Source organism: Pseudochaenichthys georgianus, chromosome 10, assembly GCF_902827115.2.
Source record: "Pseudochaenichthys georgianus chromosome 10, fPseGeo1.2, whole genome shotgun sequence".
Lineage (NCBI taxonomy): Eukaryota > Metazoa > Chordata > Actinopteri > Perciformes > Channichthyidae > Pseudochaenichthys > Pseudochaenichthys georgianus.
This window is the reverse complement of record NC_047512.1, coordinates 41,426,214-41,450,614: the sequence shown is the minus strand read 5'-3', so window position 1 is coordinate 41,450,614 and position 24,401 is coordinate 41,426,214. Positions and strand designations below refer to the sequence as shown.

At 42.6% G+C, this 24,401-nt stretch overlaps 2 protein-coding genes, 1 long non-coding RNA gene and 1 pseudogene across 5 annotated transcripts; 3 read left to right on the top strand and 1 right to left on the bottom strand.

Annotated features, from left to right (window-relative positions):
* Nucleotides 1–1,556: 1,556 nt before the first annotated feature.
* On the top strand, nucleotides 1,557–11,668 carry LOC117454035 (voltage-gated hydrogen channel 1-like). Of its 2 annotated transcripts, none has more exons than XM_034093088.2 (6): nucleotides 1,557–1,692; nucleotides 2,223–2,534; nucleotides 4,256–4,360; nucleotides 4,440–4,671; nucleotides 10,418–10,530; nucleotides 11,230–11,668. In XM_034093088.2, exons 2-6 carry the CDS (start codon nucleotides 2,352–2,354, stop codon nucleotides 11,284–11,286), a joined length of 690 nt encoding a protein of 229 aa, XP_033948979.1. In that variant the 5' UTR covers nucleotides 1,557–1,692; nucleotides 2,223–2,351; the 3' UTR covers nucleotides 11,287–11,668. The 2 variants fall into 2 exon arrangements, with proteins under 2 accessions (XP_033948979.1, XP_033948977.1); XM_034093086.2 differs by having other exon boundaries at nucleotides 1,566–1,692; nucleotides 2,327–2,534.
* Nucleotides 11,669–13,031: 1,363 nt separating this feature from the next.
* On the top strand, nucleotides 13,032–14,210 carry LOC117454482 (uncharacterized). The gene is made up of 2 exons (XR_004552993.2): nucleotides 13,032–13,837; nucleotides 13,919–14,210. It is a non-coding gene; the product is annotated as an uncharacterized lncRNA (long non-coding RNA).
* LOC117454481 (voltage-gated hydrogen channel 1-like) lies at nucleotides 14,209–24,305 on the bottom strand. Of its 2 annotated transcripts, none has more exons than XM_034093745.2 (6): nucleotides 24,168–24,305; nucleotides 23,324–23,635; nucleotides 21,496–21,600; nucleotides 21,185–21,416; nucleotides 15,324–15,436; nucleotides 14,209–14,626 (listed from the first exon to the last, which is right to left on the bottom strand). In XM_034093745.2, the coding sequence occupies exons 2-6, from the start codon at nucleotides 23,504–23,506 to the stop codon at nucleotides 14,570–14,572; spliced, it is 690 nt and encodes a 229-aa protein (XP_033949636.1). In that variant the 5' UTR covers nucleotides 23,507–23,635; nucleotides 24,168–24,305; the 3' UTR covers nucleotides 14,209–14,569. The 2 variants fall into 2 exon arrangements, with proteins under 2 accessions (XP_033949636.1, XP_033949635.1); XM_034093744.2 differs by having other exon boundaries at nucleotides 23,324–23,531; nucleotides 24,168–24,290.
* LOC139434719 (uncharacterized) lies at nucleotides 19,350–20,015 on the top strand (annotated as a pseudogene).
* Nucleotides 24,306–24,401: the final 96 nt, after the last annotated feature.

Genomic DNA, 24,401 nt, shown 5'->3' with positions numbered 1-24,401 from the left:
AAACTAAAAAAAATAATTGATGTATGATGATTTAATAGCAGTTATTATGGGCGTGTACATTTTGCCACGAAGGTGCCAGAGGTAGTATCTGACACTACGTAAAAAATAATAATGCAGTCAAATCAATTTTGTTGCTAATCTTTGACACATCCAAGACTCTATTAACCACCAAAGTTCCATCCCTCTACTAATTATTACATTGAAATTTTTTCATTTTTTGTGTTTTTTGTAATGAATAATGAAATAATTCAAATAATTAAACAGGCATTTAAAGGGTTAAAATCCTAAAAATGATTGAATGTTTGGTAGTTTTGAGTACGTTAGAAGTTGTTTAAGTGATTCATGAAAAAAAGTAGAAAAAGATATTGATGTATGATGATTTAATAGCAGTTGTTTGGGGCGTGTATCTGACACTACGTCAAAATAATAATGCAGTCAAATCAATTTTGTTGCTAATCTTTGACTCATCCAAGACTCTATTAACCACCAAAATTCCATCTAACAAAAAAGAATGCTGGCTTGGTAGTCGCGTACTTCCAAGTCACTTCCTTCAGAAACGAAGCCAGTACGCGTCTATCGTTATTCCAACCCAATTTAGATTTAACCACGCCCACTTCCGCATTACGCAAGAACGTAGCTCTACGCGATAGCGTCATAGACTTCTTCTTCGGCAGATAGCGGTCGCGGTAAAGCAGGATGAGCAGGATATTGAATAGTTGTTTTTTGTCTTTCCAAAGGATTTGTTGACTGAAAGTAAACGATCCTGTAATCAAAGCCATATCGAAGAGTCCTGAGATTGTATTACTGGTGTTTTATCATCTATAATAGCCTGTGTGTATTCTCAAATGTCGTTTTCAGGACAAACAAAAGACGTTTTAAATATCTTATCAGCTGGTGTAAGTGCAGCATATTGAATATAACCTTGACTATTACTGTGTACTTCATTTATCTGACACAGCATTATTTAATGATACTGTTTTATATATATATAAATATATATTATATATATACACACATTTATAAACATATAAACACACACTTATATGTACTCACACATGTATTTATTCATGTAGGCCATCCAGTTATTTTAGCCGGGCCGGCTCAGCTGATTGGTCGTGCTTTCTACAGCACTACGGCTTCAGATGACTTTTTTCATTGATGTTTGTCAAAGCACTTCATATTCATTGCTATCGGGATGTTAAGAGCATTCCATGGAATATAACAAAACGTGTATCTCGAGCCGGTTTCTCAAATGTACCTACCCCACCTTTAATGTGGCCGACCCTCCGCCCGAGGGTATGTTATCTCACAGCAAACTCCAGCCAAAAATCATGACATTTAATTATGACAGACTATGCAAACATGAACTCTAATTCCCCTCAAACACAGTTTCAGAATCATGAGAGGAACTGACCTTAATTCGGCACACATGTAACCTTCCAAAAGTATTTATAGGGAGGTATTCTTAAGGGGGACATTTAAAATGTAATTCTTGTTGTAATGAGTGTTTTGTAGTGTGTGCAGATAAAAGGTGTTCTTGAGTAATGTTCAGTGCGGCTCCACATTAACACGCCGTTGGCAGGACGGTGTTTCTGAAGGAGGGGGCGGTTCGGAGTTTCTGCTGGAAGTCCACAGAGTTCTGAGTGAGAGGAACCGTGTGCTACAGCTACAGGACACAGTGTGGACAAAGAGGTAAGACCTCAGTTAGTTTACAAAGTAACGACTTCAGCTCGCGCTAAATATTTCCCTCGCGCGCATTGTTTACGCTTCTGTCGGTAAAAACGCTGAATCTGCAAAACTCGTATAAACGGATGTGTTCATCACGAGATCTCCTGCTGTCCCCCAGCTGCGGGGCACAGCTCCGACACAGGGACGGGTTATACAGCCAAAACATGTTGGAGTGTCTTCTGAGGGCTAAAACAGAAGTTGTGTCTGTGGACAGTGAAATTGACCGAATCAATCCGTTTATACTAGTCTAAAGCAGATGGGTTATGATTGCATTAAAGTCCACACTTTTGTGGGGAGGGGGTTAAGAAGCTTCCCCTTCACACCGCACCAGATGGTTGCTTTCTCAACAGCATGTTGCAAACCTAAAGGAGAAGTAAACTCAGATTGTCTAATTTATGGAGAAATCTGCTCACATGCGGACAGTGTGGGCTGCCTCTGACTGACCTGCATTCCTCTGCAACTATTCTATATGTTGCTTTGCTTTTGAGCTGCAGAGCCAACCAGAGAGCTTTCCTGAAATATCGACAAAAGTCATAAAGTTGAAAGAAGAACGGCTGCAGATTAATTTGATTTGAAAACTCTCCATTGTGCCTCTGAGCTGGGCCCGGTCCACTCCCTCCACCATGGCTCGGTACCTGAGCTACTTCACGGCTGTGGGGGATGAGACGCATGTCGCTGGGGAGGAGGAGGAGGAGGAGGAGCTGCAGGCGGCTAACGAGGAGCTGAGCCCGGCCACCGGGCTGTTCCCCACCACACTCTCCTTCAGACAGTCCCTGCAGAGGCTCTACAGCTCCGACCGCTTCCAGGTAGGCCTGAACACTTTCAATGCATCTGTTGCTAGGGCAACATCAAGTCACTGATGTGGGTCCAGTGGTTCAGTCAGTAGGGGCTTGGACTGGGAGCCGTAGGGTTGCTGATTCAAGTCCCAGAACAGACCTAAAGTATGGAGTGTGGACTGCTACTTGGAGAGGTCCCAGTTCACTTCCTTCGCCCAGCCGTGGTGCCCTTGAGCAAGGCACCGGACAAACATTGACACGTATATCAGAAGCTGGAAGCAGACAATATTTGGCAGTTTAACTTGTTTTAGCATCCTCTCGCATTGTAAGACTCATGACAGACTGCTTGTCAAAGAACACATTTGCCTCAGCAAAATCAAAGATATAACTTTTATTCCACACGTTCTTCTCGTCAAACCTGTAGCCTACATTACCCACAAGGCAACAGTGACTGCCGACAATAGTGGGTTGATCTTTCTGATAGGTCTTAAACTGGTTCAGAAATGTAATAAAAGGGAGAATGTTTTATGTCAGCCTTTGAAATCATGTCGCTTCTTAAAACCCACCTCTTCTCCTTAGCGTATTAACATCTTTTAGAGCGTTGCTTTTATTGCTTTTAAATTGTCTATTGTTTTTACTTGTACTTGTTTTATGGTGTGTGAGCTGAGCTGTGTTACTTTGTGTATGTTTTGTTTTGTTTATTTGCCTGTACAGCACTTTGGTCTGGAGGTTTAAAGTGCTATATAAATAAAGCTGTATTGTAACACAATGTATTGTAACACAATAGCTGTTATGGGGTTCCACAAGGGAGCTGTCTAGGTCCGTTATTGTTTTCATCATACATGCTGCCACTTAGTGACCTGATCAGAAAACACAATGTATGCTTTCACAGCTATGTGGATGAGACACAACTGTATATATCCGGTGAACCGAATCACACTGCATTGCACAGTAGTAGTAGTAGCAGTAACTTCCTAAAGCTGAATGAGGACAACTGAAATCCTGCTAGTCGGCCCACAGAAAGCAAAAAGGGAAGTGCTGGTTAATAATCTGGGGAGATTTACTCCCAGGATCAAACCGGAGGTCACAAGTCTGTTGTATTAGATTCAGATCTAAGCTTCAGCTCATACATTAGCAACGTGATAAAAAAATGTTTTCTTTCACCTTAGAAACATTGCTAAAGTAAGACCATTCATAAATCAGAAAGACGCTGAGAAGCTAACGCCTGCCTTCGTCTCGAGCCGGATAGACTACTGTAATGCACTTTTCACTGACCTCCCGAAAGAAACTACTGCCAGACTTCAGCTCATCCGAAACTCTGCAGATCAGCTGCGAACAAGAATTAAGAAGAGCGAACACGTCAGTCCAGTTTAATCCGCTCTGCCATGGCTTCCTGTTTACTTTAGGATTTATTTTAAGCTCCTCTCCTGACATATAAATGTCCTTTTTAATGGGAAAACACCAAGCTACATCGCTAACTCCATGGTCAGCTAGAAGCCGTCAAGAACACTGCGATCCTCTGCTGCTTTGTTAGAGCTTCCCAGAAACAGCAGGAAAAAGAAAATGGGTTCTCTTCTTTCTGTGTGGTCACTTTCCAAACGTTAGTCTTATACCCAACCGGCGCTGATCATGTGACATCACTTGTGATTGTGTCTCCCTTTATGTATTTGTTTCACACATGCCGTAGGAAACAGAGCTTGGTGCACAATGTGTTGAGGCACCTTGGACTGATGGTGTGACTTTGCTTCCAGGTGGTGGTGGTGTGTCTGGTCATCCTGGATGCCATCTTTGTTCTGGCCGAGCTGCTGATAGATCTGTCCGTGATCAAGTTGGAACATGGCCACCTTGCTCCAGAGGTGAGAGACAGACTGGTCCACATTAGTGTTTCTAACAAAGACCTTTGTGTAAAACCTGTTTCTGACCCACGTGTTTCAGGTGTTCCACTACCTGAGCCTGGCTCTGCTCACGTTCTTCATGGTGGAGCTGTTCGGGAAGCTGTTTGCTTTCCGTCTGGAGTTCTTCCAGCACAAATTTGAGGTGTTTGATGGTTTGGTGGTGACGGTTTCCTTCATATTGGACATTGTGTTCATCTTCCATGAAGACGCCTTTGATGGGACGGGTCTCCTCATCCTGCTGCGACTCTGGAGGGTGGCCAGAATCGTCAACGGTCAGTCACACTCTGCCTGGAAGTTATTTCATTTTGGGGAAGATGCATTGCACCTGAGGGTCTCTGTAGCACGACTGGACGGGCTTGGACCCTCACTAGAACATATTTGTAGTCCATATTGTAAAGCTCTGAATATAGTTATCAGTTATCAGCTGGCTCAAGTTTCGTGCCCCAATGGTGAAATACATACACACACACACACACACACACACACACACACACACACACACACACACACACACACACACCACACACACACACACACACACACACACACACACACACACACACACACACACACACACACCACACACACACACACACCACACACACACACACACACACACACACACACACACACACACACACACACACACACACACACACACACACACACACACACACACACCACACACATACACACAGAGCGGGGATCAGTGTTTTGACAGAGTGGATCCCATCACAATCACAGTGAGAAACAGCCCTCTTATACGCAGTTAACATCCAGGTAGGCAGACTACTGGCTGGTTAATTGGCCAATTATCTTTGGCCCAGGGCCCCCTAGCAGGTTCCATGTCTGATACATTAAAATTCTTCTTATTTGATCAATTATAAATAAACTATTGTATACACGTAAAGAAAAACATATTTGATTAATTTTCTAAATAGATCTTTTGAATCGAATAATAAACAGGGTGAATTAGAATGGTACTTAGTGGATATACATACTTTTTTATATCTTAATAATAATACATATATTGTGATATACAGTGGAGGAAATAAGTATTTGATCCCTTGCACATGTTTATATTTGCCCAATTACAAATAAATGAACAGTCTGTATTTTTAATGGTAGGTTTATTTGAACAGTGAGAGTAAGAATATCAAAAAGAAAATCCAGAAATTAACATTATATAAAAGAAAAATGGATTTGCGTCTAACTGTGTGAAATAAGTTTTTGACCCCCTCACAAAACATGTCTTAGATCTTGGTGGAGAAACTCTTGTTGGACGCACAGAGGTCAGACGCTTCTTGTAGCTGGTCTCCAGGTTTGTGCACATCTCAGGAAGGATGTTGGTCCTCCCCTTTTGAGACTGATGCTTGGCCTCTCCACAGATGTTCTATGGGATTAAGGTCTGGAGACTGGCTAGGCCCTCCATGACCCATGTTCAGTGTCCTGGCAGAGGGAAGGAGGCTATCGGCCAAAATGTTACACTACATGGCCCCGTCCATCCTGTCCTCGATGCAGGGAAGTCCTCCTGTCCCCTTAGCAGAGAAACACCCCAAAGCAGAATGTTTCCACCTCCATGCTTGACGGATGGTGTTCTGAGGTTATAGTCAGCATCTCTCTTCCTCCAAACACGGCACGTCGAGTTGATGCCAAAGATCTCGAAGATCTGACCACATCATCTTCTCCCAAGCCTTCTCTGAATCCTTCAGAGGTTCATTGTCAAACTTCAGACGGGCCTCTCATGTTCTTCTTGAGCAGGGGTCCTTCAGGCGGTTTTGATCCATTATGGTGTAGTATGTTCCCAATAGTTTTCTTGGGTCTGTGGTCCCAGCTGCCTTGAGATCGTTAACAAGTTCCTCCGTGTAGTTCTTGGCTGATCCCTCACCTTTCTCCTGATCATCAAAACCCCACAGAGCCAGATCTTGTGTGGAGCCCCAGACCGAGGGCGACTGATGCTCATTTAGTCTTTCTTCCATTTCTGAATAATGGCACCAACAGTTGTCTCCTCCTCACCAAGCTGCTTTCTGGTGGTCTTGTAGCCAATCCCAGCCAGGTCTACAATCTTGTCTCTGAGGTCCTTAGACAGCTCTTTAGTCTTGTCCATGGTGGAGAGGTTGGAATCTGACTGATTGATTCTGTGGACAGGTGTCTTTTATACAGGTAACAAGTTGATATTATGAGCAGTGGCGCTGGTGGAAATATTTGTGGTGGGGCTGTTGATATAGTGAGTAAACAATTTTTTTTTGGGAGAAATTACCCCTTAAATTAGGACTTCTGGTGATGTAATGGCGCGTTTCCACTGCAGCGCGGAGCTCGCTTTAAGTGTGCCGAGTCGTGCGGGGCCCGTTTTTGGTTGCGTTTCCACTTGGCCTAGTACCGGCTAGTGGGTCCTAATTCACAGTTTTTCTGGCCCCATAAAATCGTGGTTCTAGGGCCAGGAACAACCAGGCCGAGTCGGGCTGAGTATGCTGAACTCGTGAGAGAATCGCTGGCAAGGGGGCTACAACTACAACCAGATGAACATATTTGACCGTGATTTAATTGTAGTACACGTTTCAAAATGATGCCGAAGTAACAACATACTGATACCGGTTAGTAAAAACTATGAATTAATGCTTTGACAATTCTGCAGACAGACGGCAGGTGAAAAACCTTTTTAAAATGCGTGTTTTCTAAATGGAGATTGGCTAAGCTAACGTTGTAAATGCTCCGACCGTCCACACTCACAGCAACGGCCTACAGACATAAATAAACCAGCGACTGTATTCGCCATGACACATACCTCATTCACACCAACGCAACTCCGGTTCAAGCTCCGTGCTAGAGCTTTTCAGGTTCAGAACCGGTTCTTCGGTTTAGCTCCGGCTCTTTTCACACTGCCCAGAGTCCGACTGGTGCTGCGTCATTGCGTCATCGTTTGCGTCATGACGTAACCGTTTACGTGCCTGCTTCATAAAGCCAAACCGCGCGGAAACCCCTCACAGCTGACACCGACAACAAATCAAATCAAATCAAGTTTTATTTTATAGCACATTTATAAAAGATTTTTGGTCGGGCCAAAGTGCTGTACATAAAATAAAAATAGCCTACAGTAGAGACACTTTACAGCAAATACAACAGCACAGATTGTTCAGAATATCAGTATGAGAAAAACGACACCCTCTGTCCTTAGACCCTCTGTCCGTAGACCCTCTGTCCTCAGACCCTCTATCCTTAGACCCTCTATCCTTAGACCCTCTGTCCTTAGACCCTCACATCGAGGAAAACCCACAGTTTAAGGGAACATGGGAGAAACCTCAGGGAGAGCAACAGAGGAGGGATCCCTCTCCCAGGACGGACAGACTGCAATAGATGCCGTGTGTAAATCGAGAGATAATACATTTTACAGCATATAGACCGAATGTTAGGAAATGCATGTGTCTGTAATGAGAAGATGAATCCACGAGGATGTCAGCTACAATCCTGTGGAAGCCATCAGGGAAGCAGCATGACGAGACCCAAGGCAGGACCGCAGAGACAGGTTCAGCCACGACCCGAAGTCCACGACTTAATCCAGAACTCAGGATAGAGGATCCAAGACACAGGACTACAGCAAGAGGATCAGCCTCGACTCCGGCGTAGATATAGATACAAAACAAGAAAAAGATTTGGCTGGGTTAATCGGAACAAGAGAATACACAGACACAGACAGAGAGGGAGAAGGTCATTGGATAAAAGTATTCTTGAATAACCCTCTAGAAAGATCTCATGAACTTCTCCACTCAATCTATCAAGATCCGAGCAGTTATATTGGATATAGGATAAAAAACGAGATAGGGAGCACAACAACCCATCTCTTCGTCAGAAGCACTCCCCGCTTATCTGAGCGACTCTGTACCCCGTTACCCTCTACAAGGCCATAGACCAGCAGAGGGAAAATGGGTGGGTAAGGGTAAGGATTTTTAAGAAGTAAACCACAAGGGTCTAAAGGGAAAAAAGATGGAAATATAAGGTCTATATTTTAAGTAATCCTATCTACTATTCCTATATTTGAATAATGTATAAACTATTTTAAAAATCCTATGTTATGTTATAAATAGTAAAATAAATAAAGAACTAAATGACTAAATCAATAAATGAATAAAATAGATAGATAATTAAACCAAAGCCAAAGAGAAAAAGTAAGTTTAAGTGTTGATTTAAAACACCAACAATGGCCGATTGTGCTCTAGCTTCCTCTGTACCTCTTCGGCAGGACCAGATTACCAGTAGGTAGCTGGTCTCTTCAGTGCCCACTGCTGCTTGTACGTTTTCTCCATCGTTGTGTACAAACTGGATAAAACGCCGGCTTTTTGTTGTTGTTCAGGAGTTGATCCCGCCCCTGCCCCCGCCTCGACGTAAGCGTGACGTATGTGGTTCTTTTGCTCTGGCCGGACAATTTGTTGGTGCTCGAAATGAACCCGGGCACCAAACACATTGCGGTGTGAACAGGAAAACCCGGTGCTTTTCAAGCTACATCTCTGAACCGGCCCTGAAACACCGGTGGTGTGAATGAGGGTAACAGGACAGTCTGTGGTTTGTACTTGTTTAACTTTTGTCTAGGTTTCTGAACAGATCATATCTGTTCCCCGGCTGTTTGAAGAGCAAGCATGGGAAACAAAAGACAGCATTTACTGTTTGCATCCAGCTAGCCATGCATTTCTGGTGTACCAGCTACGTGAGAAGCCTCGTTGATACGTTTTGTCTTTTTCACGAGCTTGCTGCGATATATACAAATCGGGTTGGTCCGGTCCAAGGTCTTTAAGCAACAGTTTGTCTCCCAACTTCTCCTTTCGAAAGGATTGGAGATTAGCTCTTGAACGGGGACCGAGGTCCGGAGACTCCACCTGCACATGAAGCCATCCTCATCAACTACTGCCGTACTGCGTCCACCCCACCAGATACGAGTCACTAGTGTCCAAACTACTCACAGACTGGACCGGGCGGCTGACATTGGCGCCCGGTGATCATCAGATTTGACGACGCTGATTGGCTGAAATTATGTTTCGGCATCATAGTTTACAGATAGCAACAGTCAGCTGCTAGAGGCTGCTGCTGCACTGGTTGAGGGCTCCTTTCTTACCGCCCAGACGAGAGAGGGTAATGACCATAGACTGTATAATATAAAGGTAATGACACATTGGCAAGGCCAGGCAGGAAACATGTGACTTATCAGTAACTTTAGACATCGGTCGTAACACAATTTTAAACGAGATTTTATTGTAGATTATACATTTTACTGATACCAATTATATAATATTTACCTTGTTTATTAAAAATAAAATAAAAAAATATTTTTTTTATATATTTTTTATTTTGTACGTGGGAAGAGGTGGGGGCGGCGCCCCTAGCGCCCCTATGGGCCGGCCGCCACTGATTGAGTACTTTCCTACAGGAAATGGAGTTATGTAACCGGTCTATGGGAGTCAGAATTCTTGTTGGTTGAAAGGGGATCAAATACTTATTTCCCACAGTTAAATGCAAACAAATGTGTATCTTTTATATAATGTCAAATCTGGATTTTCTTTTTGATATTCTTACTCTCATTGTTAAAACAAACAAACTGTTCATTTCTTTGTAAGTGGTGTGGCAAGGGATCAAATACTTATTTCCTCCACTGTACATGTTATATAAATATTTGTATTCTTATTTATTTTATCTTTTATAAGACATTTTAATTGTTAATATAAATATCTTTATTTTATACTTTTATTGCACATTTTAAATTTAATTTCTTTACATATATTTTTCAACAGTATTTATCTATGTTAATTGTAAAATGAAGCAACGGTCATAAAACTCAATTTCACTTATAAAGTATTCTGTTCAAAAACCTGTTGTCCCTCTCCTCTCCTCTTCCCCACAACCCTTTTGTGAAGAGCAAAAGCTAACGGGGATCCTTAATAAACATAAACTTCACCTGATTTCAGTTGAAAATGTGCATGTGAAAAGAAGAAGAGCATAAGAATCACACGTGTGTGTGTGTGTGTGTTGCAGGTATCCTGGTGTCATTGAAGACTCGTGCTCACCAAAAGCTGCACAAGCTGAAGGAGAGCTACGACCACCTGGTGCAGAGAGTCACCGAGCTGCAGGAGCGCAGCGACACGCTGGTGAGTGATGCCTGCTGCATCATTTACAACTGAAAGGTTCTGAATGACCACGGGGACAATTTGAGGACACTGAGACATTTTGAAGTCATTTGACAACCTAAGGGGGATATAAAACCTTACAGTATAAAACTTAAACATGGATAATATTTCATCATCCCTAGCCCGGGTAACTAGCTCTGTCATTCGTAGAGGACATAGCACTTCGGCAACAATGCTAGAACTAGTGCTGTCTCGGTTCACGTATTCTGTACTTACATTTGCTATTGTAAGGGTTGGGTTGCAAAAGTATGTCCCAATGGTCAGTATAGCAACATGCAGTGCATTATGAGTATCCAGATGGTCTTCTCGTCACATTTAAAAATGTGAGTGTGGAACACTGGACACTTCTCACACTCAAATGTCTCCAACGTAATGGAAGTTACGCAACCAGCCGTGATTGTGGCATCACTATACTGATGTTGAAAAGCAGCTTTGAGGGTTAGTTGAGCAGTTTGTAAGGATTTGCTAAAGCGAAATATCGTTGCTACTTAGCTGGCTAACTTACAGCTACAATTATCACTACCAGTAAGGGCAAGGCAGCAGTGTGCGAGTTGAGACAACACCATCAGGGGGAAATGAAACGCTGCATAATTGTTCAGTTATCTTTAAGGTCCAACAGCAGACTGACTCACCTCTCTGTCCGTCTCATTCCTCCCTTAGGGTCAGGAGAACCAGAGACTTCAAGCCCTGCTGAAGAAGCACAGCATCGACTTCTAACTCAGGGAGATACATGTTGTGGAGCTACTGTCCAACGTCTCTATATTACATCACTTTCTGCACTTTTTCCTACCATGCATTCCATGATACATTCTCATCCGTTATTGTATTACCTGAAGGGAAACGATCTATTTTAATAATATCTTTATCAGAAGATGCATATCCAGGATTCTTGTCATTATAGTGATGGAAACCAGTAAAAAGTATGGTGACTAATGAATGTCAGATGTTTTAATGCATCCACTCCAGGAAGCTACAAGGCCTTCAATTCCCTTACACTGATGATGTTAAACTGACTGTGAATCTGCTTAAGGGGCATTAATAATGACTGTCTGCTGTATAAAAACACATGCCAATAAATAAAGTGATTTCCTTTTATTAAAAAAAAACATTTGTTAAATTATCTTTTACAAACATACTATATACATTATTCACATAATATACAGGAACAGTCATGTAAACAGTGCTTGTTGACAAAAAGGGTTAGGAAAAAGGAAAGAGGAGTCAGACAAAAGGGAAGAAGAAGTCAAAAGGCAGTTTGGCGTCGATGGTTGGCGTGGCTCTGTAACCAGGAAGGGCAGCAGCAGAGACTGGTATGAAGGCCACGGAGCTGCTGATGCTCAGGGTGCTGCTGCCTGCTGACAACACTTCCTGTGGGAGAGTACAGTCAGATACAGGAGATAACCATTGCATATCCTGTCAGTATTATTAGTATACTTAGGTACATCTTACCAAACTGGTGGTGTTGGTTTGGATTATTTTCTTTGATGCTCATAATCTGAGTTTGGGGGTTCATCAAGGATCCATACTGGGTCCATTGAACTTCTAAATGAAGTGACAATGGGATGCTGCACTCTGTGCTTCCTGAAAAACACAAACACTGTTGGATTATGGTTCCTCAACATAAAGAATATACTTATTTCTGTCTTGATCAACATTCATTTAAAGAAAATACATTTAAAAAAGTATAATGCTGTTGGATTCAACCATCATGAAATAGCTAAGGCCAGTAATCTAGCCAACGTGGTTTGACACAATTGGGAAATAAATGACTTTTTTTTGTTAACATGCAGTAATTTATTTATATAACCATCTGTTCTACCCAAGATTTGTACTGCACAAGGGACTGACATTGAGAGGGTCACTACTTACAAATATCTGGGATTTCTTATTGAAACAGAATTTGTCTTTCAAGTTACACCGGAAAATGTTTGTTTTCAAAAGCAAAAATAAAATTAGGTTTCTTTTAACAGGAATAAATCCTGTTCTCTTTTCAGACAAGGAAACATCTGATATCTGCAACATTTTTACCTGTATAGATGATGGTGACCTGCTATACATGAATGCCTCTGACCATGCCTAAAGAGCTTGGATACTGTTACCATTGTGCCTTACGATTTATCACTGGATGTGGATGTCGAGTACACCATTGCACTTTATATGCTGCTGCTAATTGGCCATCTTTGTCCTGCTCGCAGACTTTCCCATTGGTTGGGGTTTTATTTATAAATCTCTGCTTGGGTTGGTTCCCTCCTACATTTGCACATATATATATATATTATATATATCATATATATAAATATATAATATATATATATAATATATATATAGATATATCTCTCTCTACTCTCTATCTCCTAATCTCTCTCTCTTTCTTTCTCTCTCTTTCTCTCTCTCTCTCTCTCTCTCTCTCTCTTTCTCTCTCTTTCTCTCTCTCTCTCTCTCTATATATATATATGTGCAAATGTAGGAGGGAACCAACCCAAGCAGAGATTTATAAATAAAACCCAACCAATGGGAAAGTCTGCGAGCAGACAAAGATGGCCAATTAGCAGCAGCATATAAAGTGCAATGGTGTACTCGACATCCACATCCAGTGATAAATCGTAAGGCACAATGGTACACAGTATCCAAGCTCTTTAGGCATTGGTCAGAGGCATTCATGTATAGCAGGTCACCATAATCTAATACAGGTAAAAATGTTGCAGATATCAGATGTTTCCTTGTCTGAAAAGAGAAACAGGATTTATTCCTGTAAAAGAAACCTAATTTTATTTTTAGCTTTGAAACAACATTTTCCGTGTGTAACTTGAAAGACAAATTCTGTTCAATAAGAAATCCCAGATATTTGTAAGTAGTGACCCTCTCAATGTCAGTCCCTTGTGCAGTACAAATCTTGGGTAGAACAGATGGTTATATAAAATAAATTACTGCATGTTAACAAAAAAAAGTCATTTATTTCCCAATTGTGTCAAACCACGTTGGCTAGATTACTGGCCTTAGCTATTTCATGATGGTTGAATCCAACAGCATTATACTTTTTTAAATGTATTTTCTTTAAATGAATGTTGATCAAGACAGAAATAAGTATATTCTTTATGTTGAGGAACCATAATCCAACAGTGTTTGTGTTTTTCAGGAAGCACAGAGTTGCAGCATCCCATTGTCACTTCATTTAGAAGTTCAATGGACCCAGTATGGATCCTTGATGAACCCCCAAACTCAGATTATGAGCATCAAAGAAATAATCCAAACCAACACCACCAGTTTGGTAAGATGTACCTAAGTATACTAATAATACTGACAGGATATGCAATGGTTATCTCCTGTATCTGACTGTACTCTCCCACAGGAAGTGTTGTCAGCAGGCAGCAGCACCCTGAGCATCAGCAGCTCCGTGGCCTTCATACCAGTCTCTGCTGCTGCCCTTCCTGGTTACAGAGCCACGCCCACCATCGACGCCAAACTGCCTTTTGACTTCTTCTTCCCTTTTGTCTGACTCCTCTTTCCTTTTTCCTAACCCTTTTTGTCAACAAGCACTGTTTACATGACTGTTCCTGTATATTATGTGAATAATGTATATAGTATGTTTGTAAAAAGATAATTTAACAAATGTTTTTTTTTAATAAAAGGAAATCACTTTATTTATTGGCATGTGTTTTTATACAGCAGACAGTCATTATTAATGCCCCTTAAGCAGATTCACAGTCAGTTTAACATCATCAGTGTAAGGGAATTGAAGGCCTTGTAGCTTCCTGGAGTGATGCATTAAAACATCTGACATTCATTAGTCACCATACTTTTTACTGGTTTCCATCACTATAATGACAAGAATCCTGGATATGCATCTTCTGATAAAGATATTATTAAAATAGATCGTTTCCCTTCAGGTAATACAATAACGGATGAGAATGTATCATGGAATGCATGGTAGGAAAAAGTGCAGAAAGTGATGTAATATAGAGACGTTGGACAGTAGCTCCACAACATGTATCTCCCTGAGTTAGAAGTCGATGCTGTGCTTCTTCAGCAGGGCTTGAAGTCTCTGGTTCTCCTGACCCTAAGGGAGAATGAGACGGACAGAGAGGTGAGTCAGTCTGCTGTTGGACCTTAAAGATAACTGAACAATTATGCAGCGTTTCATTTCCCCCTGATGGTGTTGTCTCAACTCGCACACTGCTGCCTTGCCCTTACTGGTAGTGATAATTGTAGCTGTAAGTTAGCCAGCTAAGTAGCAACGATATTTCGCTTTAGCAAATCCTTACAAACTGCTCAACTAACCCTCAAAGCTGCTTTTCAACATCAGTATAGTGATGCCACAATCACGGCTGGTTGCGTAACTTCCATTACGTTGGAGACATTTGAGTGTGAGAAGTGTCCAGTGTTCCACACTCACATTTTTAAATGTGACGAGAAGACCATCTGGATACTCATAATGCACTGCATGTTGCTATACTGACCATTGGGACATACTTTTGCAACCCAACCCTTACAATAGCAAATGTAAGTACAGAATACGTGAACCGAGACAGCACTAGTTCTAGCATTGTTGCCGAAGTGCTATGTCTCTACGAATGACAGAGCTAGTTACCCGGGCTAGGGATGATGAAATATTATCCATGTTTAAGTTTTATACTGTAAGGTTTTATATCCCCCTTAGGTTGTCAAATGACTTCAAAATGTCTCAGTGTCCTCAAATTGTCCCCGTGGTCATTCAGAACCTTTCAGTTGTAAATGATGCAGCAGGCATCACTCACCAGCGTGTCGCTGCGCTCCTGCAGCTCGGTGACTCTCTGCACCAGGTGGTCGTAGCTCTCCTTCAGCTTGTGCAGCTTTTGGTGAGCACGAGTCTTCAATGACACCAGGATACCTGCAACACACACACACACACACGTGTGATTCTTATGCTCTTCTTCTTTTCACATGCACATTTTCAACTGAAATCAGGTGAAGTTTATGTTTATTAAGGATCCCCGTTAGCTTTTGCTCTTCACAAAAGGGTTGTGGGGAAGAGGAGAGGAGAGGGACAACAGGTTTTTGAACAGAATACTTTATAAGTGAAATTGAGTTTTATGACCGTTGCTTCATTTTACAATTAACATAGATAAATACTGTTGAAAAATATATGTAAAGAAATTAAATTTAAAATGTGCAATAAAAGTATAAAATAAAGATATTTATATTAACAATTAAAATGTCTTATAAAAGATAAAATAAATAAGAATACAAATATTTATATAACATGTACAGTGGAGGAAATAAGTATTTGATCCCTTGCACACCACTTACAAAGAAATGAACAGTTTGTTTGTTTTAACAATGAGAGTAAGAATATCAAAAAGAAAATCCAGATTTGACATTATATAAAAGATACACATTTGTTTGCATTTAACTGTGGGAAATAAGTATTTGATCCCCTTTCAACCAACAAGAATTCTGACTCCCATAGACCGGTTACATAACTCCATTTCCTGTAGGAAAGTACTCAATCAGTGGCGGCCGGCCCATAGGGGCGCTAGGGGCGCCGCCCCACCTCTTCCCACGTACAAAATAAAAAATATATTAAAAAAAATATTTTTTTATTTTATTTTTAATAAACAAGGTAAATATTATATAATTGGTATCAGTAAAATGTATAATCTACAATAAAATCTCGTTTAAAATTGTGTTACGACGATGTCTAAAGTTACTGATAAGTCACATGTTTCCTGCCTGGCCTTGCCCATGTGTCATTACCTTTATATTATACAGTCTATGGTCATTACCCTCTCTCGTCTGGGCGGTAAGAAAGGAGCCCTCAACCAGTGCAGCAGCAGCCTCTAGCAGCTGACTGTTGCTATCTGTAAACTATGATGCCGAAACATAATTTCAGCCAATCAGCGTCGTCAAATCTGATGATCACCGGGCGCCAATGTCAGCGCCCGGTCCAGTCTGTGAGTAGTTTGGACACTAGTGACTCGTATCTGGTGGGGTGACGCAGTACGGCAGTAGTTGATGAGGATGGCTTCATGTGCAGGTGGAGTCTCCGGACCTCGGTCCCCGTTCAAGAGCTAATCTCCAATCCTTTCGAAAGGAGAAGTTTGGGAGACAAACTGTTGCTTAAAGACCTTGGACCGGACCAACCCGATTTGTATATATCGCAGCAAGCTCGTGAAAAAGACAAAACGTATCAACGAGGCTTCTCACGTAGCTGGTACACCAGAAATGCATGGCTAGCTGGATGCAAACAGGTAAATGCTGTCTTTTGTTTCCCATGCTTGCTCTTCAAACAGCCGGGGACAGATATGATCTGTTCAGAAACTAGACAAAAGTTAAACAAGTACAAACCACAGACTGTCTGTTACCTCATTCACACCAACGGTGTTTCAGGGCCGGTTCAGAGATGGAGCTTGAAAAGCACCGGGTTTTCCTGTTCACACCGCAATGTTTTGGTGCCCGGTTCATTTCGAGCACCAACAAATTGTCCGGCCAGAGCAAAAGAACCACATACGTCACGCTTACGTCGAGGCGGGGGCAGGGGCGGGATCAACTCCTGAACAACAACAAAAAGCCGGCGTTTTATCCAGTTTGTACACAACGATGGAGAAACGTAACAAGCAGCAGTGGTCCACTGAAGAGACCAGCTACCTACTGGTAATCTGGTCTTCCGAAGAGGTACAGAGGAAGCTAGAGCACAATCGGCCATTGTTGGTGTTTTAAATCAACACTTAAAACTTACTTTTTCTCTTTGGCTTTTGTTTAATTATCTATCTATTTATTCATTTATTTATTTATTCATTTAGTTCTTTATTTTATTTTAATATTTATAACATAACATAGGATTTTTAAAATAGTTTATACATTATTCAAATATAGGAATAGTAGATAGGATTACTTAAAATATAGTACCTTATATTTCATCTTTTTTCCCTTTAGACCCTTGTGGTTTATTCTTAAAAATCCTTACCCTTACCCACCCATTTTCCCTCTGCTGGTCTATGGCCTTGTAGAGGGTAACGGGGTACAGAGTCGCTCAGATAAGCGGGGGAGTGCTTCTGACGAAGAGATGGGTTGTTGTGCTCCCTATCTCTGTTTCTTATCCTATATCCAATATAACTGCTCGGATCTTGATAGATTGAGTGGAGAAGTTCATGAGATCTTTCTAGAGGGTTATCAAGAATAACTTTTATCCAATGACCTTCTCCCTCTCTGTCTGTGTCTGTGTATTCTCTTGTTCCGATTAAACCAGCCAAATCTCTTTTCTTGTTTTGTATCTATATCTACGCCGGAGTCAAGGCTGATCCTCTTGCTGTAGTCCTGTGTCTTGGATCCTCTATCCTGAGTTCTGGATTAAGTCGTGGACTTCGGGTCGTGGCTGAACCTGTCTCTGCGGTCCTGCCTTGGGTCTCGTCATGCTGCTTCCCTGACGGCTTCCACAGGATTGTAGCTGACATCCTCGTGGATTCATCTTCTCATTACAGACACATGCATTTCCTAACATTCGGTCTATATGCTGTAAAATGTATTATCTCTCGATTTACACACGGCATCTATTGCAGTCTGTCCGTCCTGGGAGAGGGATCCCTCCTCTGTTGCTCTCCCTGAGGTTTCTCCCATGTTCCCCTTAAACTGTGGGTTTTCCTTGTACGATGTGAGGGTCTAAGGACAGAGGGTCCAAGGATAGAGGGTCTAAGGATAGAGGGTCTGAGGACAGAGGGTCTACGGACAGAGGGTCTAAGGACAGAGGGTGTCGTTTTTCTCATACTGATATTCTGAACAATCTGTGCTGTTGTATTTGCTGTAAAGTGTCTCTACTGTAGGCTATTTTTATTTTATGTACAGCACTTTGGCCCGACCAAAAATCTTTTATAAATGTGCTATAAAAATAAAACTTGATTTGATTTGATTTGTTGTCGGTGTCAGCTGTGAGGGGTTTCCGCGCGGTTTGGCTTTATGAAGCAGGCACGTAAACGGTTACGTCATGACGCAAACGATGACGCAATGACGCAGCACCAGTCGGACTCTGGGCAGTGTGAAAAGAGCCGGAGCTAAACCGAAGAACCGGTTCTGAACCTGAAAAGCTCTAGCACGGAGCTTGAACCGGAGTTGCGTTGGTGTGAATGAGGTATGTGTCATGGCGAATACAGTCGCTGGTTTATTTATGTCTGTAGGCCGTTGCTGTGAGTGTGGACGGTCGGAGCATTTACAACGTTAGCTTAGCCAATCTCCATTTAGAAAACACGCATTTTAAAAAGGTTTTTCACCTGCCGTCTGTCTGCAGAATTGTCAAAGCATTAATTCATAGTTTTTACTAACCGGTATCAGTATGTTGTTACTTCGGCATCATTTTGAAACGTGTACTACAATTAAATCACGGTCAAATATGTTCATCTGGTTGTAGTTGTAGCCCCCTTGCCAGCGATTCTCTCACGAGTTCAGCATACTCAGCCCGACTCGGCCTGGTTGTTCCTGGCCCTAGAACCACGATTTTATGGGGCCAGAAAAACTGTGAATTAGGACCCACTAGCCGGTACTAGGCCAAGTGGAAACGCAACCAAAAACGGGCCCCGCACGACTCGGCACACTTAAAGCGAGCTCCGCGCTGCAGTGGAAACGCGCCATTACATCACCAGAAGTCCTAATTTAAGGGGTAATTTCTCCCAAAAAAAAATTGTTTACTCACTATATCAACAGCCCCACCACAAATATTTTCCACCAGCGCCACTGCTCATAATATCAACTTGTTACCTGTATAAAAGACACCTGTCCACAGAATCAATCAGTCAGATTCCAACCTCTCCACCATGGACAAGACTAAAGAGCTGTCTAAGGACCTCAGAGACAAGATTGTAGACCTGGCTGGGATTGGCTACAAGACCACCAGAAAGCAGCTTGGTGAGGAGGAGACAACTGTTGGTGCCATTATTCAGAAATGGAAGAAAGACTAAATGAGCATCAGTCGCCCTCGGTCTGGGGCTCCACACAAGATCTGGCTCTGTGGGGTTTTGATGATCAGGAGAAAGGTGAGGGATCAGCCAAGAACTACACGGAGGAACTTGTTAACGATCTCAAGGCAGCTGGGACCACAGACCCAAGAAAACTATTGGGAACATACTACACCATAATGGATCAAAACCGCCTGAAGGACCCCTGCTCAAGAAGAACATGAGAGGCCCGTCTGAAGTTTGACAATGAACCTCTGAAGGATTCAGAGAAGGCTTGGGAGAAGATGATGTGGTCAGATCTTCGAGATCTTTGGCATCAACTCGACGTGCCGTGTTTGGAGGAAGAGAGATGCTGACTATAACCTCAGAACACCATCCGTCAAGCATGGAGGTGGAAACATTCTGCTTTGGGGTGTTTCTCTGCTAAGGGGACAGGAGGACTTCCCTGCATCGAGGACAGGATGGACGGGGCCATGTAGTGTAACATTTTGGCCGATAGCCTCCTTCCCTCTGCCAGGACACTGAACATGGGTCATGGAGGGCCTAGCCAGTCTCCAGACCTTAATCCCATAGAACATCTGTGGAGAGGCCAAGCATCAGTCTCAAAAGGGGAGGACCAACATCCTTCCTGAGATGTGCACAAACCTGGAGACCAGCTACAAGAAGCGTCTGACCTCTGTGCGTCCAACAAGAGTTTCTCCACCAAGATCTAAGACATGTTTTGTGAGGGGGTCAAAAACTTATTTCACACAGTTAGACGCAAATCCATTTTTCTTTTATATAATGTTAATTTCTGGATTTTCTTTTTGATATTCTTACTCTCACTGTTCAAATAAACCTACCATTAAAAATACAGACTGTTCATTTATTTGTAATTGGGCAAATATACAACATGTGCAAGGGATCAAATACTTATTTCCTCCACTGTATATCACAATATATGTATTATTATTAAGATATAAAAAAGTATGTATATCCACTAAGTACCATTCTAATTCACCCTGTTTATTCGATTTCACCAAAGATCTATTTAGAAAATTAATCAAATATGTTTTTCTTTACGTGTATACAATAGTTTATTTATAATTGATCAAATAAGAAGAATTTTAATGTATCAGACATGGAACCTGCTAGGGGGCCCTGGGCCAAAGATAATTGGCCAATTAACCAGCCAGTAGTCTGCCTACCTGGATGTTAACTGCGTATAAGAGGGCTGTTTCTCACTGTGATTGTGATGGGATCCACTCTGTCAAAACACTGATCCCCGCTCTGTGTGTATGTGTGTGTGTGTGTGTGTGTGTGTGTGTGTGTGTGTGTGTGTGTGTGTGTGTGTGTGTGTGTGTGTGTGTGTGTGTGTGTGTGTGTGTGTGTGTGTGTGTGTGTGTGTGTGTGTGTGTGTGTGTGTGTGTGTGTGTGTGTGTGTGTGTGTGTGTGTGTGTGTGTTGTGTGTGTGTGTGTGTGTGTGTGTGTGTGTGTGTGTGTGTGTGTGTGTGTGTGTGTGTGTGTATGTATTTCACCATTGGGGCACGAAACTTGAGCCAGCTGATAACTGATAACTATATTCAGAGCTTTACAATATGGACTACAAATATGTTCTAGTGAGGGTCCAAGCCCGTCCAGTCGTGCTACAGAGACCCTCAGGTGCAATGCATCTTCCCCAAAATGAAATAACTTCCAGGCAGAGTGTGACTGACCGTTGACGATTCTGGCCACCCTCCAGAGTCGCAGCAGGATGAGGAGACCCGTCCCATCAAAGGCGTCTTCATGGAAGATGAACACAATGTCCAATATGAAGGAAACCGTCACCACCAAACCATCAAACACCTCAAATTTGTGCTGGAAGAACTCCAGACGGAAAGCAAACAGCTTCCCGAACAGCTCCACCATGAAGAACGTGAGCAGAGCCAGGCTCAGGTAGTGGAACACCTGAAACACGTGGGTCAGAAACAGGTTTTACACAAAGGTCTTTGTTAGAAACACTAATGTGGACCAGTCTGTCTCTCACCTCTGGAGCAAGGTGGCCATGTTCCAACTTGATCACGGACAGATCTATCAGCAGCTCGGCCAGAACAAAGATGGCATCCAGGATGACCAGACACACCACCACCACCTGGAAGCAAAGTCACACCATCAGTCCAAGGTGCCTCAACACATTGTGCACCAAGCTCTGTTTCCTACGGCATGTGTGAAACAAATACATAAAGGGAGACACAATCACAAGTGATGTCACATGATTCAGCGCCGGTTGGGTATAAGACTAACGTTTGGAAAGTGACCACACAGAAAGAAGAGAACCCATTTTCTTTTTCCTGCTGTTTCTGGGAAGCTCTAACAAAGCAGCAGAGGATCGCAGTGTTCTTGACGGCTTCTAGCTGACCATGGAGTTAGCGATGTAGCTTGGTGTTTTCCCATTAAAAAGGACATTTATATGTCAGGAGGAGGAGCTTAAAATAAATCCTAAAGTAAACAGGAAGCCATGGCAGAGCGGATTAAACTGGACTGACGTGTTCGCTCTTCTTAATTCTTGTTCGCAGCTGATCTGCAGAGTTTCGGATGAGCTGAAGTCTGGCAGTAGTTTCTTTCGGGAGGTCAGTGAAAAGTGCATTACAGTAGTCTATCCGGCTCGAGACGAAGGCAGGCGTTAGCTTCTCAGCGTCTTTCTGATTTATGAATGGTCTTACTTTAGCAATGTTTCTAAGGTGAAAGAAAACATTTTTTTATCACGTTGCTAATGTATGAGCTGAAGCTTAGATCTGAATCTAATACAACAGACTTGTGACCTCCGGTTTGATCCTGGGAGTAAATCTCCCCAGATTATTAACCAGCACTTCCCTTTTTGCTTTCTGTGGGCCGACTAGCAGGATTTCAGTTGTCCTCATTCAGCTTTAGGAAGTTACTGCTACTACTACTACTGTGCAATGCAGTGTGATTCGGTTCACCGGATATATACAGTTGTGTCTCATCCACATAGCTGTGAAAGCATACATTGTGTTTTCTGATCAGGTCACTAAGTGGCAGCATGTATGATGAAAACAATAACGGACCTAGACAGCTCCCTTGTGGAACCCCATAACAGCTATTGTGTTACAATACATTGTGTTACAATACAGCTTTATTTATATAGCACTTTAAACCTCCAGACCAAAGTGCTGTACAGGCAAATAAACAAAACAAAACATACACAAAGTAACACAGCTCAGCTCACACACCATAAAACAAGTACAAGTAAAAACAATAGACAATTTAAAAGCAATAAAAGCAACGCTCTAAAAGATGTTAATACGCTAAGGAGAAGAGGTGGGTTTTAAGAAGCGACATGATTTCAAAGGCTGACATAAAACATTCTCCCTTTTATTACATTTCTGAACCAGTTTAAGACCTATCAGAAAGATCAACCCACTATTGTCGGCAGTCACTGTTGCCTTGTGGGTAATGTAGGCTACAGGTTTGACGAGAAGAACGTGTGGAATAAAAGTTATATCTTTGATTTTGCTGAGGCAAATGTGTTCTTTGACAAGCAGTCTGTCATGAGTCTTACAATGCGAGAGGATGCTAAAACAAGTTAAACTGCCAAATATTGTCTGCTTCCAGCTTCTGATATACGTGTCAATGTTTGTCCGGTGCCTTGCTCAAGGGCACCACGGCTGGGCGAAGGAAGTGAACTGGGACCTCTCCAAGTAGCAGTCCACACTCCATACTTTAGGTCTGTTCTGGGACTTGAATCAGCAACCCTACGGCTCCCAGTCCAAGCCCCTACTGACTGAACCACTGGACCCACATCAGTGACTTGATGTTGCCCTAGCAACAGATGCATTGAAAGTGTTCAGGCCTACCTGGAAGCGGTCGGAGCTGTAGAGCCTCTGCAGGGACTGTCTGAAGGAGAGTGTGGTGGGGAACAGCCCGGTGGCCGGGCTCAGCTCCTCGTTAGCCGCCTGCAGCTCCTCCTCCTCCTCCTCCTCCCCAGCGACATGCGTCTCATCCCCCACAGCCGTGAAGTAGCTCAGGTACCGAGCCATGGTGGAGGGAGTGGACCGGGCCCAGCTCAGAGGCACAATGGAGAGTTTTCAAATCAAATTAATCTGCAGCCGTTCTTCTTTCAACTTTATGACTTTTGTCGATATTTCAGGAAAGCTCTCTGGTTGGCTCTGCAGCTCAAAAGCAAAGCAACATATAGAATAGTTGCAGAGGAATGCAGGTCAGTCAGAGGCAGCCACACACTGTCCGCATGTGAGCAGATTTCTCCATAAATTAGACAATCTGAGTTTACTTCTCCTTTAGGTTTGCAACATGCTGTTGAGAAAGCAAACCATCTGGTGCGGTGTGAAGGGGAAGCTTCTTAACCCCCTCCCCACAAAAGTGTGGACTTTAATGCAATCATAACCCATCTGCTTTAGACTAGTATAAACGGATTGATTCGGTCAATTTCACTGTCCACAGACACAACTTCTGTTTTAGCCCTCAGAAGACACTCCAACATGTTTTGGCTGTATAACCCGTCCCTGTGTCGGAGCTGTGCCCCGCAGCTGGGGGACAGCAGGAGATCTCGTGATGAACACATCCGTTTATACGAGTTTTGCAGATTCAGCGTTTTTACCGACAGAAGCGTAAACAATGCGCGCGAGGGAAATATTTAGCGCGAGCTGAAGTCGTTACTTTGTAAACTAACTGAGGTCTTACCTCTTTGTCCACACTGTGTCCTGTAGCTGTAGCACACGGTTCCTCTCACTCAGAACTCTGTGGACTTCCAGCAGAAACTCCGAACCGCCCCCTCCTTCAGAAACACCGTCCTGCCAACGGCGTGTTAATGTGGAGCCGCACTGAACATTACTCAAGAACACCTTTTATCTGCACACACTACAAAACACTCATTACAACAAGAATTACATTTTAAATGTCCCCCTTAAGAATACC